This window comes from Paracoccidioides lutzii (genome assembly GCF_000150705.2).
Source record: "Paracoccidioides lutzii Pb01 unplaced genomic scaffold supercont2.30, whole genome shotgun sequence".
NCBI lineage: Eukaryota > Fungi > Ascomycota > Eurotiomycetes > Onygenales > Ajellomycetaceae > Paracoccidioides > Paracoccidioides lutzii.
The window spans coordinates 292,107-307,706 of NW_015440976.1; the positions used below are offsets into that span (position 1 = coordinate 292,107).

At 43.5% G+C, this 15,600-nt stretch overlaps 5 protein-coding genes across 5 annotated transcripts; 2 read left to right on the forward strand and 3 right to left on the reverse strand.

Annotated features, from left to right (window-relative positions):
* Window positions 1–26: 26 nt before the first annotated feature.
* Window positions 27–1,539, reverse strand: PAAG_12517 (hypothetical protein; the record flags this gene model as incomplete). Its single annotated transcript, XM_015847996.1, has 5 exons — window positions 27–205; window positions 349–751; window positions 1,198–1,250; window positions 1,287–1,335; window positions 1,408–1,539. 5 exons carry the CDS (start codon window positions 1,537–1,539, stop codon window positions 27–29), a joined length of 816 nt encoding a protein of 271 aa, XP_015702399.1.
* A 2,222-nt stretch (window positions 1,540–3,761) lies between these two features.
* Window positions 3,762–5,794, forward strand: PAAG_08207 (alanine aminotransferase; the record flags this gene model as incomplete). Its single annotated transcript, XM_002789907.2, has 3 exons — window positions 3,762–3,879; window positions 4,156–5,453; window positions 5,540–5,794. The coding sequence occupies 3 exons, from the start codon at window positions 3,762–3,764 to the stop codon at window positions 5,792–5,794; spliced, it is 1,671 nt and encodes a 556-aa protein (XP_002789953.1).
* A 1,254-nt stretch (window positions 5,795–7,048) lies between these two features.
* On the forward strand, window positions 7,049–8,975 carry PAAG_08208 (MFS phospholipid transporter Git1; the record flags this gene model as incomplete). Its single annotated transcript, XM_015846448.1, has 6 exons — window positions 7,049–7,249; window positions 7,304–7,902; window positions 7,976–7,994; window positions 8,060–8,370; window positions 8,443–8,713; window positions 8,835–8,975. The coding sequence occupies 6 exons, from the start codon at window positions 7,049–7,051 to the stop codon at window positions 8,973–8,975; spliced, it is 1,542 nt and encodes a 513-aa protein (XP_015701112.1).
* Window positions 8,976–9,778: 803 nt separating this feature from the next.
* PAAG_08209 (peroxin-11) lies at window positions 9,779–10,961 on the reverse strand (the record flags this gene model as incomplete). The annotated part of the gene is made up of 3 exons (XM_002789909.1): window positions 9,779–9,941; window positions 10,080–10,566; window positions 10,895–10,961. 3 exons carry the CDS (start codon window positions 10,959–10,961, stop codon window positions 9,779–9,781), a joined length of 717 nt encoding a protein of 238 aa, XP_002789955.1.
* A 2,798-nt stretch (window positions 10,962–13,759) lies between these two features.
* Window positions 13,760–15,379, reverse strand: PAAG_08210 (hypothetical protein; the record flags this gene model as incomplete). Its single annotated transcript, XM_015846449.1, has 4 exons — window positions 13,760–14,708; window positions 14,796–14,919; window positions 15,010–15,171; window positions 15,304–15,379. The coding sequence occupies 4 exons, from the start codon at window positions 15,377–15,379 to the stop codon at window positions 13,760–13,762; spliced, it is 1,311 nt and encodes a 436-aa protein (XP_015701113.1).
* Window positions 15,380–15,600: the final 221 nt, after the last annotated feature.

Consider the following 15,600-nt stretch of genomic DNA (forward strand, 5'->3'; position numbering starts at 1 on the left):
GTTTGTCCTGTGAGGGGCTCCCAGCCCTAGCTCTCAAAAGAAGGCTGACTTGTGTCATTCCGCCTTCGAACTGGTAAGATCTGCTTTGCTCTCTGTGGTGTAGTAGGTGCTGCGTGGTTCTGAGAGAAGGTCTTCTTGAAGATGAAACCATCAGGCAAGAACATCATCGAAGGATCAGGAAACTGGGCCCAATTGCCATCACTGTCTGGGGCCAGCACCCGTCAACAGATGGTGCCTGCTCTGCTGCTCCAGTCCTTTCCCTCAAAAGAACTTGTCAAAGAAGCCCTTGACGTCTTGAATGTGCACTCATGTATCTCCTCTCGAAGATTTTCAGATTCACCAACTCACGCCGTTTCTGTGATGAAGAGGTGGATTTGACTAGCGTGCTGTCAAAGAAGGGGGGGACGCCCACCAGTGGGTTCGTTCGTAAGACAAGTGTCAATGAGATTAAAAACAGCTTTCTAGACGTCAACATTCCATTTTTCGACATCCTGGATTTCCACGTCTGTTGACCTTTGGATGACCAGGGATACCAGCAGCGGTAGTGGTCGTACTTGAAGTTTCCTTCTGCCCTTTGGACACGCTCGAATAAATGTGCTAGATCAGACGTCATATTTCCATCACTTATCCGCGAGCGAAGGCTGTGTGCTGCATCTTCTCCCTGTAAAGTGTAGACAAGTTTTGAAATCGCATTTTGATAGAGTTGGTCAAGGCTATCAACAGCGCCAACATAGGAAATTAGACGCCACTCCTAGCTTTTTCAGCTTCCTGAAGCACGCCTCATAAATAATTGACTGCATCAGTTAAGAGGGTGGTTCCTTGATAATGTAGCCATCTCCCTGTGAAAGTTCCGCCATTTTTGATGGTATAAAAGATCCTTAATTGCAAGGAGAGAAAAGCCTGGCTGGTAGTTAATATTTATCACCAAACATTCTCTTGCAAATGACTAACTAAGCATGGAGTTCTCCCCTCGAGGACTGATCCTTTCCAAAAAGACAAAACACTTCATGCAAATGATGATGGGGAAGGCGTTGATGGCCTTGAATAGAGCAATAATCGAACTTATTTAAATGAACACCAGGAATTTCGTGGCAACAAGAGATAGGTGATAATCCTGGAGGGGTGGGGAAATGCGACAGAAGTATTGGATGATGAATACAAGAAATAGAGGTTTAGTGGCCAGTCATCTTGCCCAACGTTCGCCTGCGGTAAACACATCGGGGGTTGATTAGGCAGTAAATTAAAAGCCCCTTTTTCGGCTTAACAAAAGCCATCTTTTCCCGGACCCTCATCCGTCTCTCGATTAAGAGCTCTTTCCGTAGTGATACGGCATAGCTAGAGTATTCAAAAGAAATAATGATTGGTATGTTTGAATGCGTCGTATGCGATATTTTCTTGAACACGAACTTCTCTCCCAGGCGCTGTAGCGTTGGAGATCACGCTGATGGCCTCCAGGGAGAAATATATAATATTTTCAGTCGGTAGAATGCCTTCACTTCCGGGACCTCCATGTTCTTGAGCTAATTGTCTCGTGTTCATGTCAAACTCGCTGGGGCAGACCTGGCTTCAGTCAGCAGGACAGAAAGGAAAAAATATTGTTACATTAACACTATGGTAACATAATCCGACCACGAGAGTTTGTTCCAGACCGTTCTCACGCCCACTTTTAAAATGTTGTCTGCATATTCTTTTCGGGTAGGCCCCGCCTTTTGCATGCCTTTCCAAAGTGACGTGCAGGGAAGCCCGTAGTGAAGCCGCTCTGGCGACCATCACCCTTCCCCTTGGAGCGTACCACAGTCATCATTTTGCTGCTGAATTTAGCAGAGGATTGAAGCAGTTTGGCTGTATCCAATCATCCTAACATTGCGTAAAAAACGTAAATTAGAACACTGAGAAGGAAAAAGAACGACGACGTGATCCCTTTTGGATCACTATTCGGGAGGGGAACATGGCGGTACTTAAAGAATGGTACACCCATCGCGATCAGGATGAGCCCTTTACTTTGGAAATGAGAAGCGCCTGGAACTATGTACGGCGGAGTCACCCGTGTGATTGGGGCCAGGTCGCGCGTCTCCCAGGGTGAGGTTATGAAAAGTACTTCCAAATTCTAATCATAATTTATAGCTTTATATAATTAGAACTACTTTTATTTGTAAGTAATATAAGTTATTAATAACTAACTATTTCTTTCTTTCTTTGTTATAAAAACTTATATATAACTTACTTTTTATTTTAAATTATAAGTAACTTAAATATAAATCTTATATATTAATAAAATTATAAAATTTATATAATTTTTAATTTTTTCATTATTATTATATTAATAAGATTATTATTTTATTTAAATTATTATATAATAAAAAAGATTTTATTTTTTATAATATTATTTTAAATTTTTTAAAACTAAAAATTTATAATTTATAATAATATTATATAATTTTTATAATATTTTATAGTTTTTAATTTTTAATAATTATATTTAATTTAATATAATTAAGTAATTTAATTTTTATAATTTTTAATTATAGTTATAAATTTACTTTTATTAAATTTTAATTTTTTTAATTATTTATATAGTTTAATAAATAATTGATTAATTAATATAAATATTTATTTATATTTATATTTAAAAATTTTTACTTTATTTATTTTAAAAATTTTATTAATTTAAATTTTTAAAATTTGATATTGATATTAATTAATTAATAATTTATTTAATTTTTTATATAAAAGTTTTAAAAAAAATTATAAAAATCTATAATTATTATAAATATTATAATTATATATAAAATTAAAATAAAGTTATATATTTTATATATAAAATTTAAACTTTATTTAAAAATTTTATTCTTTATTTATATTATTAATTTAATTATAAATTAGTTATATAAAATAATATTATAAAATAATAATTAGTATTTTATTTAAATTATTTTAACTATATTAATATTTAATATTTATTCAAAATATTTAATTAAATATAAATATTAATTTTAGTAATATTAATAATTTTTTAAATATATAATTATATTTAATTTTTTTATTTATAATAAGTATATATTTAAAATTTAAATTAAAGTTATAATTAAATATTATTATTAATATTATTATATTATATTAATTAAAAATTTAATCAATAATATTTAATATTTTAAATTTTATTCTTTTTTAAATTTATTTTATATTAAAAAATATATTTATACTTTTATAATAATAAAATATTTCATATTTAAATATATAAAATTTTATACAAATTTTATAGTTAATAATTTATTAAATATTTTAATTTTATTTATTTTATAAAAAAATTTAATATTTATAAAATAATAATTAATTTTATTAATCTTAAATTTATTTTTTAATTTTTATAATATTTATAATAATATTTATAATAACTTTTTATTATTATTATTATTTTTATAAACTTTAATAAAGTTTCAAATTTAAAAATTTATATTATAAATAAATAAAATTATTATTACATGATAAAGAAATAGATAATTTATTTTTCTTTTTCTTTTTCTTTTTTCTCTTTATTTCTTTTTTTTCAAAAGTTAAATATAAAGAACCATTGAGCTAAGATCTCTAATCATCTGTAAGGCTTGGTAGAAATAAGGTTGAAGTTTACAGACATTACTATTATAGCTAGCGGCCTTCCTAATCAGGACTAGCTCCTCAATAAATTCGCACAGTACGGGCCCAATGTTGCTTCGACGTACTTTTGTAAAATATAGTTATCTAAACTACATGATCTTGCAATCATGGCGAATCGACACATATCGAATTTCTGCTCGCTCTCACGGCGCTATTGTCGCCCCCACCCCTTGTCAATTCCAGTCGATGCTCATTGTACAAGACCCCGGTTGCTAGGTCTCCAAGGTACGCACATATTTTTTTCCCTCCACGACCAATTAGCATCCTGTGTAGCCCATTGCGAGCTATCACCACTGCCGGTTGCCCCTCTCCCGCACGCCAAGTAAGGAGGAGGGAAAAGAAAATGTGAGAAGCGGAAAAAAGAATATCTGAGAGAAAATGACCTAATGGCGAGCAGTGGGTTCATCCGGCCCTAGCCTTGCCCCATATCCTAGCCTCCGTCTCCATCCGACAGGAACTTGACCGCCTGCGCTAGACTCACTCTCACTTTTTAAATCTCAGGCTTTCCCCGCATTTCCTCTTCATCGCCACCGTCTGTTTCACCAATATTCCACCTCCAACTTCGAAATATGGGCTCCGTCTCAAAATCGGAACCAAAAGGCCGTCTTCATGGCGGCAACATCAATCCCAATGTCTTGGCTGCCAAGTATGCGGTCCGTGGTGAACTAGCCGTCAAGGCGGAGGAATATCGTGAGAGACTGGCCAATGCTGAAAAGGAAAATATCCAAGACGTGCTCCCCTTTGACAAGGTCATCTTCGCCAATATCGGAAATCCGCAACAATTAGACCAAAAACCCATCACATTTTTCCGCCAGGTCCTTAGCATTCTCGAGCACCCGGCCCTGCTAGAAAATGAGGAAGCGCTGAAGACCTCCTTTGGCTACAAACAGGATGTCATTGACAGAGCAAAGAGGCTGCTGAAAGGTGTCCAAAGCGTGGGCGCGTACAGCCAGAGTCATGGGGTTCCGGTCATACGGGAGAGTGTTGCCAAATTCATCGAGCGCCGCGATGGCTTCCCGGCGGATCCGGCCCGTATTTATCTCACTGCCGGAGCATCGTCCGGAGTCAACACCTTGCTCCATGTGCTCTGCGCTGGCCCAAAAACTGGTGTGCTCGTACCCATTCCGCAATATCCGCTCTATACTGCCACCTTGTCCCTGTTAAATGCCAAATGCGTGCCATATTATCTTAACGAAAGCGACTCTTGGGGTACCGATGTAGATGGGATCAGATCAACCATTTCACAGGCCAAGGAGGATGGAATCGATGTCCGTGCCATCGTGGTCATTAACCCTGGAAATCCAACCGGTGCTAGTTTAACCTCGGACTCGGTCAAGGGTGTTATCGATGTCGCAGTCGAATCCAACCTCGTGATCTTGGCCGATGAAGTCTACCAAGCCAACGTCTTCGAGGGAGATTTTACTTCATTCAAAAAGCGCCTACGACAACTCCAACGAGACTTCCCGAGTCAATATGATCATGTCGAACTAGCGTCGCTGCATAGCATTTCGAAAGGCATGGTTGGTGAATGTGGTCACAGAGGCGGTTATATCGAACTCGTCGGCTTCCACGAGGATGTCTTGGAGAACATCTACAAATTTATCAGTATCATGCTCTGCGCTCCAGTCGTTGGACAATGTCTCGTTGAGATGATGGTTAACCCTCCCGTAGAAGGAGATCCCAGTTTCGAGCTGTACCAGAAAGAGTATAATAGCATTCGAGACGGCCTGTATCAGCGTGCCCAAACCCTTTACAAGGCATTCCAGCAGATGGAGGGCGTTGAATGTCAAGAACCCAAGGTATGCATTAACGTCTTCTACGTTCATAACTTACTGCTACCAATAGGACTCCGTACTCTACTAACCAAATCCTCCTATGTATCTAGGGCGCCATGTATCTCTTCCCAACCATACATCTACCACCCAAAGCGATCGAAGCTGCCAAAGCAGCCAACCGCGAACCAGACGAATTTTACTCCCTCCGCCTCCTGGATGCCACAGGGGTCTGCGTCGTCCCTGGATCCGGCTTCGGTCAGAAAGATGGCACTCTCCACTTCCGCACCACGTTCTTAGCACCAGGCACTGCATGGACGGATCGCATCGTCAAGTTCCACAAGGAATTCATGGATGAATTTAGATGATGATCTAACCGTTTTAATGTCCATATTATTCTATTTATTTTCACTGATATTGTGGTTATTTCTGGATCATTTCTACCGTGTAAGTTTTGGGCTATATCTTGGGGCGATATCCTGGAGCATTTGATAGATGTCCCGTTCCTATTCCCCCTCCGGGCTTTTGGTTTTCCCTCATTTCTTGGCATAGTACCCCTTCTTGCGCTCGCGTTTTTTGGACAATTTTCATTCCAAATATGTGATATATCCCAACTGAAACTCGCTTGAAATGATGTCATTGTACTTCTAATTTCCACACCTCATCGCTCGAGCGCCAGTATGTTAGCGAATAAACAAGTAGTTTAGCCCGCAGTTTCGCATCAAAGTTGCATCGCCTAAACCGTCAACACCTGTTGCAACGTTTGAGTTGTCGGAAACCATGGGCTAGTTGATGTTAAATATCGTCGCTCATAGTTTCTCATCGCTTCTCTCCGGGTGTTCAACCCTGGCAACCGGCGAAAGCTAACCGAGAGGCTAATGAGCACAGGTACTGGTCAGTTTAACCCGCCACGGTACTGCATCCGGCATGATTTTCCCCGCCCCGTAAGTTCAAGCTGCAGTTCTGTTAACCGGTTGCCCGATTAGCTAACCAGGTTAAGCTTTTTTAGCCAATCGTGGCTTTATGGTTCGTGCTGCGAAGTAATCTTTAAATCTCCGCGAACTCAAGCGTCCGAACCATTAGTCCTTGCTTCAGAATGCTTTAGAGGATTCATTGGAACAACGAGGGCCTTTCTCGGTTTACTTTACGGAGTAAATATGCTTTCCGGCATCCACTGGATGACTGAATACAAGTTCGCAAGACCCAAAGCCAGCTTTCGGATCAGCTCTCCATGCGTCTTAAGGTGTCACTCTGATTGGAAGATTGCAACGACCAGGTTTGGGGGCTGTGGAAAGGAATGCATGGTGTCCCGGTGCGAACCCTATTCCCTGTTTAACCCGCTGGAGGAGTAAAGTTTGATTTTTTACCTTTTTTTATTTTTATCCTCCTTTTTAATATATTTTCCAAGCCGAGAGTTTGAGAGGGAATATACTAAGACCCCGGGCTAGCCTCCGCTCTGCTGGGTCTTTTCCTTCAACCAACCTGCGCTGGCTCGTTGTCCACATAAAATCAACTCCGGGTGTTTGAGAGTGTATTAAAGTGGCAAATCTTCACTTCAACTTCACTTCTCCTTCAGTGCCAGTGGCTCATCTCATCCACTAACAACAACACGCCTAGTAGCTATGTCGGAAGCTCATCTTGCCACAGAAAAGAGAGACACCCAAACCCAAGAGAAGACCACTGAAGCAACTGTCACCACCCAACCTCAAATCGACCTTTATCCCCAGAACGACCTTGAAAACCTGCAGAAAAGTCGCTGGGAACGTAGTTGGCCTGTCATCGCCTGTGGCGCTGGACTTTTCTCTGACGGCTACCTGAACAATGTATGTCATGTATCCACTCTGAAATTCAGTATATCACTAAAACTCCTCATGTAGATTATCGGCTCAGTCAATACCATCCTACGCACCCTCTATCCAGACTCATACACCAACTCCCCCGCTGTTAAAAATGTCCCCTCAATCTCCTTCGCTGGAACCGTCCTCGGCCAGCTCATCTTCGGCTACGTCAGTGACCACTATTCGCGCAAATGGGCCCTGATGATCTCCACCCTCATCCTTATTGTCTTTGCAGCTCTCTCTGCGGGCTCCTACGGTATCAACGGCAGCTCATACGGCCTCTTCGCCGCACTAACCGCTTATCGCTTCTTTCTAGGCGTGGGCATTGGTGGTGAGTACCCCGCCGGTAGTGTTGCAGCAGCAGAAAGCACAGGTGAACTGAAAAAGGGTCACCGCAACCGCTGGTTCATCATGTTTACGAATCTCCAGATTAACTTGGGGTTCGTTGTTGCCGCGTTTGTACCGATGATTTTGGTCCTTATTTTTACGGAGAATCACCTGCGTGCCGCATGGCGGGTTATGCTGGGTTTGGGTGTTCTTCCGCCGCTCAGCTTGTGCTACTTGCGACTTAAGCTGAATGAACCGGAAGAGTTTAATCGGGAGAGACTGCATACCTATCCTGTTTGGTTGATTATCAAGTATGTATCTCACTTTAATTTTACCCTGGGTATTTTCGTGGCTTGCTTGCATGTGCTAACTATCCTTCGTTAGACTTTACTGGAGACGACTGGTAAACCTATCAACTGCCATCTACATTTCATACCTGTTTTCGGTAGACCCACTAACTGAGTCTAGTCCGTTGTCTCCTCCATCTGGTTCATCTACAACTTCTCCGTCTACGCCTTCGGTATCTACTCGTCCATCTGGCTCAAGCTTGTCCTCGCTGACACCGCGCCCCTGTGGAAATCCTTCGGTTGGAACACGGTCGTCAACATGTTTTACATCCCCGGCTCCATCCTTGGTGCCTTCGTTTCCGACTGGATCGGGCCCCGTTACACACTCGCAGCTGGTGTCTTCGCTCAGGGAGTCATTGGCTTCATCATGTCAGCCAGCTACCAATATTTAGCTACTCCACAGCACGTTGCAGCCTTTGTCGTTGTTTATGGGTAACTAGTTTCTCCATCCTCTGCATTCATACTTGCCCTGAGGGTGGCTTACGTGACTGACACTGCGACCAGGATATTCCTCTCACTTGGGGAACTCGGACCAGGCGATAACGTCGGCATCTTCGCGTCCAAAACCTGCGCCACCGCCGTGCGCGGGCAGTACTACGGCATCGCAGCTGCGATGGGCAAAGTAGGCGCTTTCGTTGGCACGTATTTGTTCCCGATTATCCAGAAAAACGCGCCCAATCAGGTGCGCGCGGGTCAGGACCCCTTCTTTGTTTCAAGCGCGCTGTGTATCCTTTCGGCTGGAATTGCGTTATTTTTGTTGCCACACGTTGGGCAGGTGGGTTTCTTCTCTCCCAATCTGTCTATATATATATATATATATATATATATATACTTGTGTGTGTTTGTGTGTGTGCTTTGGTGCATTTATAACTGACGCACAGATTTTCTACGCATAGGACACAATTACCTTAGAAGACTTTCGCTTTCGTCGCTACCTAGAAGAAAACGGCTATGATACAAGCACAATGGGAAGTAAGGAGCTGCGGGAATCGCAACGACAGAGGGGTGATTCCTCTGGCGGTAGTGCTAGCATTTGAAGGCATACATTCTTGCGACACTGTTGCTGAAACTAGCGTAGCACATGTACTGTAAGCGGTCAATCCATAACGATATTTATTTCATTCATTCTTCTTGCAAGATGGCGCTGTGCGACACGTGTAGGCTGCTATTTTCAGGCAGTGGTGGGATCTGGACCAGTGATGATGAGAATTCCGGTTGAAAGCATGGCTGGGGGGAGGGTCCCCTTTGGGCAGGTATCTATAGTAAAGCAGTAAAGCGTTTAACAAAGGTTACGCACTGCCGGTGTCAGGATGTCAGGGATTAATCGACCACTCGTCCACGGAAAGCAAAACAGATCCCGGGCCACTCAAGACAATTAGGGATGAGAGACGATGTAGAAAAAATTCTTGATGGGTTAGATGGGAGAAGAACTCGTTGGACATGACAGCATGACTGGTTCACATGTTGATAGATATGATCGTCGGGCGAGCTGAGATATATATAATGTAGAAATTGAAGTTGGAAGGGTTTTCGAGAAAGAAAAATGCTACAAAAAAAAAAAAAAAAAAAAAACGATGTAATGCAGATAGGAACGGCATGCACGGAAATAAGAAAAGGGGACAAAAAGGGAGCTGGTGGGAAAGAAGAAAATGAAAAAGGCAAATGAAACAATAAGTATCATATGTATATGTATCCTTCATCCCTCTTGACCGCGGTCTCGCCAGGGGTAGGTATCTGTTTCTTCAATACGCCAACACACCCGAAGACTCGGCTCAAAGCAGGTTCGTCAGTTAATCAAACAAAGCCGCCTCCTCCAGCACGAAGGAAAACCTAGTTGTGCTCATGCTGTCTTTTTCCAGGCACTCTGCAGACCGATCAGTGAACTAACGGTACCGGCCAGGCCTATGATGCCATCATCCAGGTTGACGTAGCCCAATCCGGAGCAGGGGATGGTGATGTCACAGCAATCGGAGACGAGCTGTGTGAGGACAGTAGTGCGTTCTCTGTAGGTGGGGGGTGGGGGGAAGGAACACAGTTAGTAAAATGTGGGGAAGACTAGAACAAAACAAATATATAATTAAAAAAAAAAGGGGGGGGGCGGGGAGGGGACAGGTGGGATAGATGGATGGACAGTTACTAACTTCTCAATCTTCTTCCCTTCAACCACACTCTCGCCATCCTTCTTGTTAATCGCCTTCTCCCTCTCCTTCAGCATCCACAACGAATACACGCCCGCCAGCGCACTGCACAGCAACCCCGTCAACCACGCCTGCTGTGCCTTAGCCTGCAATTTCTTCGCATTGGCAAACTTGCGGATGCCAGCGGAGTCGAGGTAGGATACCATGTCGAAGGACAGGTAGATGCCGTAGCCCAGTTGCCGGCAGATGCCGAGGTATTTGAGCACGGGATCGGCATTGGCGGCTGGCGAGCGCGAGTCTAGCGCTACGGCTGCGGCTTTGAAGTGTTCGATGTTCTTGCCAAAGCGGAGCAGTTTGCGTGTCGTGCCGAATTGCTTCTTGATGGCCTCGAAGGGGGCGATGGCGGATTGGGGGTTGTTGGTACGGTAGAGGTACCAAGCGTAGAAGCGGGAAAAGTATTGGAGGGTGCGGAGGACCTTGTCGCGGCCAACTGGATATTTGTGAGTTTGGGTTAGTAGTTGTTTTGTTATTTATTTATTTATTTATTTATTTATTTGTTTGTTTGCTTTTAGATATGGAGGAGAGGGGATTGGCGTGTTTGAGATGTGTATATGTGTATATATGTAAGTTGTTAGTAAGGGGAGAGAGAGGGCAAGTTGATTCCCTCTTCCCACCACCCCCACCGCCCCGGCGATCTCTTTACACTCTTCTGTAGCTGTCCTGAAGTCCCCCTCCACCGAACAAAACAGATAACGCGAACCGAAGGAGGAGGATTGCCCACAAAGGAACAAAAGAAACAAGGGGGGCAATGGACATACCCGTAGTAGCCACAAATCTCAGGTAATGGGCCACCGTTGGGTGGTGAGCGAGAGCCGTGACAACCATATTGCCGACGTGTGTGAGGGAAAGGGGGTTCGCAAGGGAGGTTAGGATAGGACAACCAACAGCTATCTCCTGGCGCGATGAAGATACAGCTGTATACGCAGAGAGGAGAAGTGCAGAATGAAGTCCAACCCCCAAGAGCTAAGGGGTCCGAAGGGTCTAGATATTAGTAAGCCTCTTCTTTCCTTGCAGAATCCCCGCGTGTAGACCCAAGCGGCCCGTGCAGCACGTGACAGTAACCTCGGCAATCGGTCATGTAGGAATGACGTAAACAAGCTCGGTGTTTTAACTAACTTGATGTAATTCCCAAATGAGCGGTCCAACCTCAACACGCAATTGTGCCACCAATTCACAATAAAAAAGCTTCAAATTCTCTTGAGAGAGAGGGGAGGCTTGAGCTCATGATAGATGCTTTAAAAAAGCAAGAAATATTCTCAATTCATGAAACTGCATGTGTATTTAATGTGTCATTCTCTACTCAAAATATTATCAACTCTATGGCTGGACTGCTTGCATGAATCTACATTCAAATTCAACCAAATTAACCCAGGCTGAAGAGAATAGGCTAGTTGAATGGGTGCTGAATCAAGCTAAATGAGGATTTCCCTCACAGCGAGCATTTGTTGAGGATACAGCCAATTACCTTCTTACTATACAGAATTTCATCCATCTCCATCACTACCTCCTTCCACATTGGCAAGCACTGAGTGTCAAATCTAGTGGCATGTCATCCAGAGCTTCAGACTCACTACCTCAGATGCTGTAATCATGACTGAGTCAAATATGAGGATATAAAGATTATTCAGACTTGATTTAAGATCTTCAAGGCTGCAATTGCTGAGCATGGGATTCTGTCAGAGGATATATACAACTTTGATGAGATTGACTTTGCAATGAGACTCTGCGCTACTACCAAGATTATTACTAGCAGTGAGTGCTACGGATGGGCAAAGCTTTACAACCAGGAAATCGAGAATGTCAATCAATGTGTCAGGATGGTCAGCACCACTATTATGAAGAAGCAATACCAGGATATATATTCAATGTGAATGGGATAGAGAAGCAAAAGCAGAACAGATCTAGATATCAAATCCAATGCGCAGGAGGTCTAACTAGGAATGAAGCCCCAGGATCTTATTATTTCATCTGCTGCACCCGTTGAACAGGCAGTTATTCAACTCCACGAGTCTCCGCCATCTGAGCCTGCATCACATCAATGAGCTCTACAATGCTGCAGCAATTGCGGCACTCTCAGACATACAAGGATAAGATGTCCGCAACCTGGTGTAATTTAATTTAATTGAGTGTTGTGGCGTTGAGATAATTTGATTTAAAATCTAGTCAGTTGGAATACAGTGATTTTGTGATCCGCTCGCTTGGGAATTACGTTAGTTAACTAGTCAAAAAGGGCGGTTACCTACCTCCAGTCATACCTAGGTAATGCCACACACTATTACTTGTGGCGGGCTATTCTAGGTATATGGGTAGAAAGACTGTGTAGAGAACTTGGGCTGTGGTAGTAATTGTGATTGTGTCTAGATACCTAACTATGTACATTTTGGTGTTATCTCAGGGGTTCGAACCATCTGTATGTAGTAGTGACCTATGTGGAATGCATCATGCAAATATATACTCCGTACATCTGCAGTAGATATATATATATAAAGGGGGGGAAAAGAGAGAAAGAGAGGGAGAGAGGGAGGGAGAGAGATCGTAAATAGACAGACCACTTTTCCTCCCTCCACCCCCACTGTAGATATAATGTCCATGGAAAAATGTATGTGGAAATGTCCAAAATTTGTGCAGGAAATGTATACCAACACACCGTAGGCCGTATATATCAGTAACGCAGAAAAGGAACAAACAAAGACTCGAGAGCAACGGCATGGCGTATGCGTGTATGTATGTACAGGGGTAATCGATGTCAAATGTTCAACGACGCAAATGAGAGAAGAAAAAAAAAAAAAAAAGGGAAAGAAATGGTCTGATAGGGAAATAACACTCACAGAAAACGAAAAACAGGGAGACAAAAGAGAGAGGAGAGGAGCGACATGAAGGATATAGAATAATGGAATAAAACACGGCCCTTTCTCCAATCAGTCATATACGCTCACAACGATCTAAAGTGCTGCCGTCTAATAATGAATTACCTTAAAAGAAATTTATATAGCTGGAAAGTATTAAGAGACAAAAACACAAAACCAAAACAGCAAGAAAAAATAACACAAAAACATTGGGCACGTAGCTGGGTAATAAAACGATTCCGTAAGAATCGTGCAAAAAAAGATGACAACAAAAGAGAAAAGAGAGCAACAGCTCTATAAGGGGGAACATATATATAAATATATATAAAAACTCCTGGGGAATTAACACATTTAACACATAAGAACCATGCGTCATCAAGGTCATGATCAGGACTTGAGTATTGTATACCGGGAATTCAAATCAAGAAATGAACCAAGGGCTCACACCCGACAAGCACGCGATCGATGAAGGGGTTCGCTCTCAAGGGAGCCGAAAGAGAACTGAGCACAGTCTCCACCCCAACCCACCACTGCTACCACAGACACTTAGAACCACTGGGGTATGTTGTTGAAGTGGGATATCCCCACTCTGGGCCGTTGGTAGCAACCGAATACGCAGCCGGATCCCACAGGAAATTGCTGGGTTCCGAACCCACAAACCCTCCCTGCGACACAAGCGCGAGTTCATCATCAACGGCCGTGAAAACACTCTGGGCTCTCCACGGGAATAGGGTAAGTGCTACCACCGTTACCCTCTCTGCGAGGGTAGAGTAATGATTATTGAGTCTCGGTGCTGTTGAAGCGGGGGATATCGAAGGACTGTGGCGGCTGGCTTAGTGCCGCGCCGGTCTTGAGGAATGAATCGATGTCCACCGATTGCAGGTTGTGCGAGGATCCTGGCATCTGCTCCTGTGGATAGTTTACGTAGGAGGAAGCGCTGAGACGGTATATACCTGCCTCTGAGCCGTCGCTGACGCTGTGCACGTCTAGTTTGTCCGCGCAGGAGTAGGATATGCCTACGTTGGAGGTGAGGCCGAAATCTTCAACCTCTGAGAGCTCACCGGAGGAGGAGAGGGCAAGGCCAGCGTGGGTAAAAGGATTGGCATTGTTGCTGCTGCTGCTGCTGCTGCTGCTGCTGCTGTTGTTGTTGTTGTTGTTGTTGTTGTTGTTGTTGTTGTTGTTGTTGTTGTTGTTGTTGTTGTTGTTGTTGTTGTTGTTGTTGTTGTTGTTGTTGTTGTTGTTGTTGTTGTCGAAGCTTGCATATGACGGCGGCTGGCTAAATGTGGTGGCGACATTGCTGGGGCTGTAGGATATGCCGAAGGTGGACCAGTCGACTGGCGGCACGTTAAAGTTTGGAGTCTCCGGCAATCCTTCGGTCTCGGGAGAGTAAAACTGCTCGAGATTGTGGTCCGGATAATCGAAGACAGTGGAGGGTGGATTTGTGGCATTACTAGTAAAGGGGGAGAGCGAGATATCAAGGTGAGGAATCCGGTTATTCATCTCCTCAATGGCGAGCAGAGGAGTATTAGCAGGGGAGCCGTGTTCCGATCTCACACGACGATATTGGGCGAGGGGGCACTTTGTAAATCGCATCCGAGCTCGCGGACAACATTTCTGTTCAAGGACCTGTTTCACGTAAGGGAAAGGTGGACTGGCAGAACGTCTTTGCGGAGGCCCCGAGGACACATTGAACGGGTATTTTGACCCTGGTAACCGAAGTACGGGACTCCGCGCATTGGGGTGCAGTCACTGAGCCTAAATTTTTGCTGTGGTGAGGGAGAAAGAGAAAACCGGATACAGAAGGAATCCATACTTGAGTTCTGGATGGTTGCGCTTTGCTGCGCGGAGGGCCCAGCTCGGGGACGGTGTCCAGGTTGAAATCTCGTTTGGCGGCGCAGGTGCAGCGGGTGCCATGGCTACAGCAGCATTGCTTTTTCCTAGCTATTGGAGAGAGATTGTATAGAGTCAGGAGGCTGAGACCTCAATTTTTATATGTGTGCATATAAGCCTGGTTGTATGCTGCTCACCTTGATTGTTGCCGGTCTCCTTGACAGGACATTCCGCTTTGGTATGGGGCTTTTCACCACATTCGCACTTAGTGTGAGTCGTCCGAGCCTTGCGCAAGCCTCGACAGTGGGGGCACTGGGAAACCGGGCGACCTTTTTTATTTATGTGGCTCAAGGGTCGGTCTGTTGATCTAGGTTAGCAAAGTAGCAACTAAAGGGATAGGGATTTGGAGTCAAATGGTATAGGGGGAGTTTTTTTTTTTTTTTTTTTTTTTTTTTTCCTTTCTTATTTATTTTTTCATTTTTGGCACATACCTGCATGCTGGCAGTTGCTGACACGATGGCCGCGGATGCAAGCCTCGCAAGCCCACTTCTCGCCTTTGATCAACATGTCTTGATGGGTCGTCTGGAGTTTGAGAAATAGAAGCCCAAAAAAAGGAGGGAGAAGAGGTGAATATAAAAACGACCCTATTATTCCCTTATACGTAGTTCGGTATAAGCTGGGTGTGTGTGTGTGTCAAGTGGGAAGGTGAGGGGCGACAAATAGGCGGGAGAGATGAGCTTTGCGAGAGAAGCGTGTGGGTTGATTACAACGGCCGCGGTAGGTGGTAG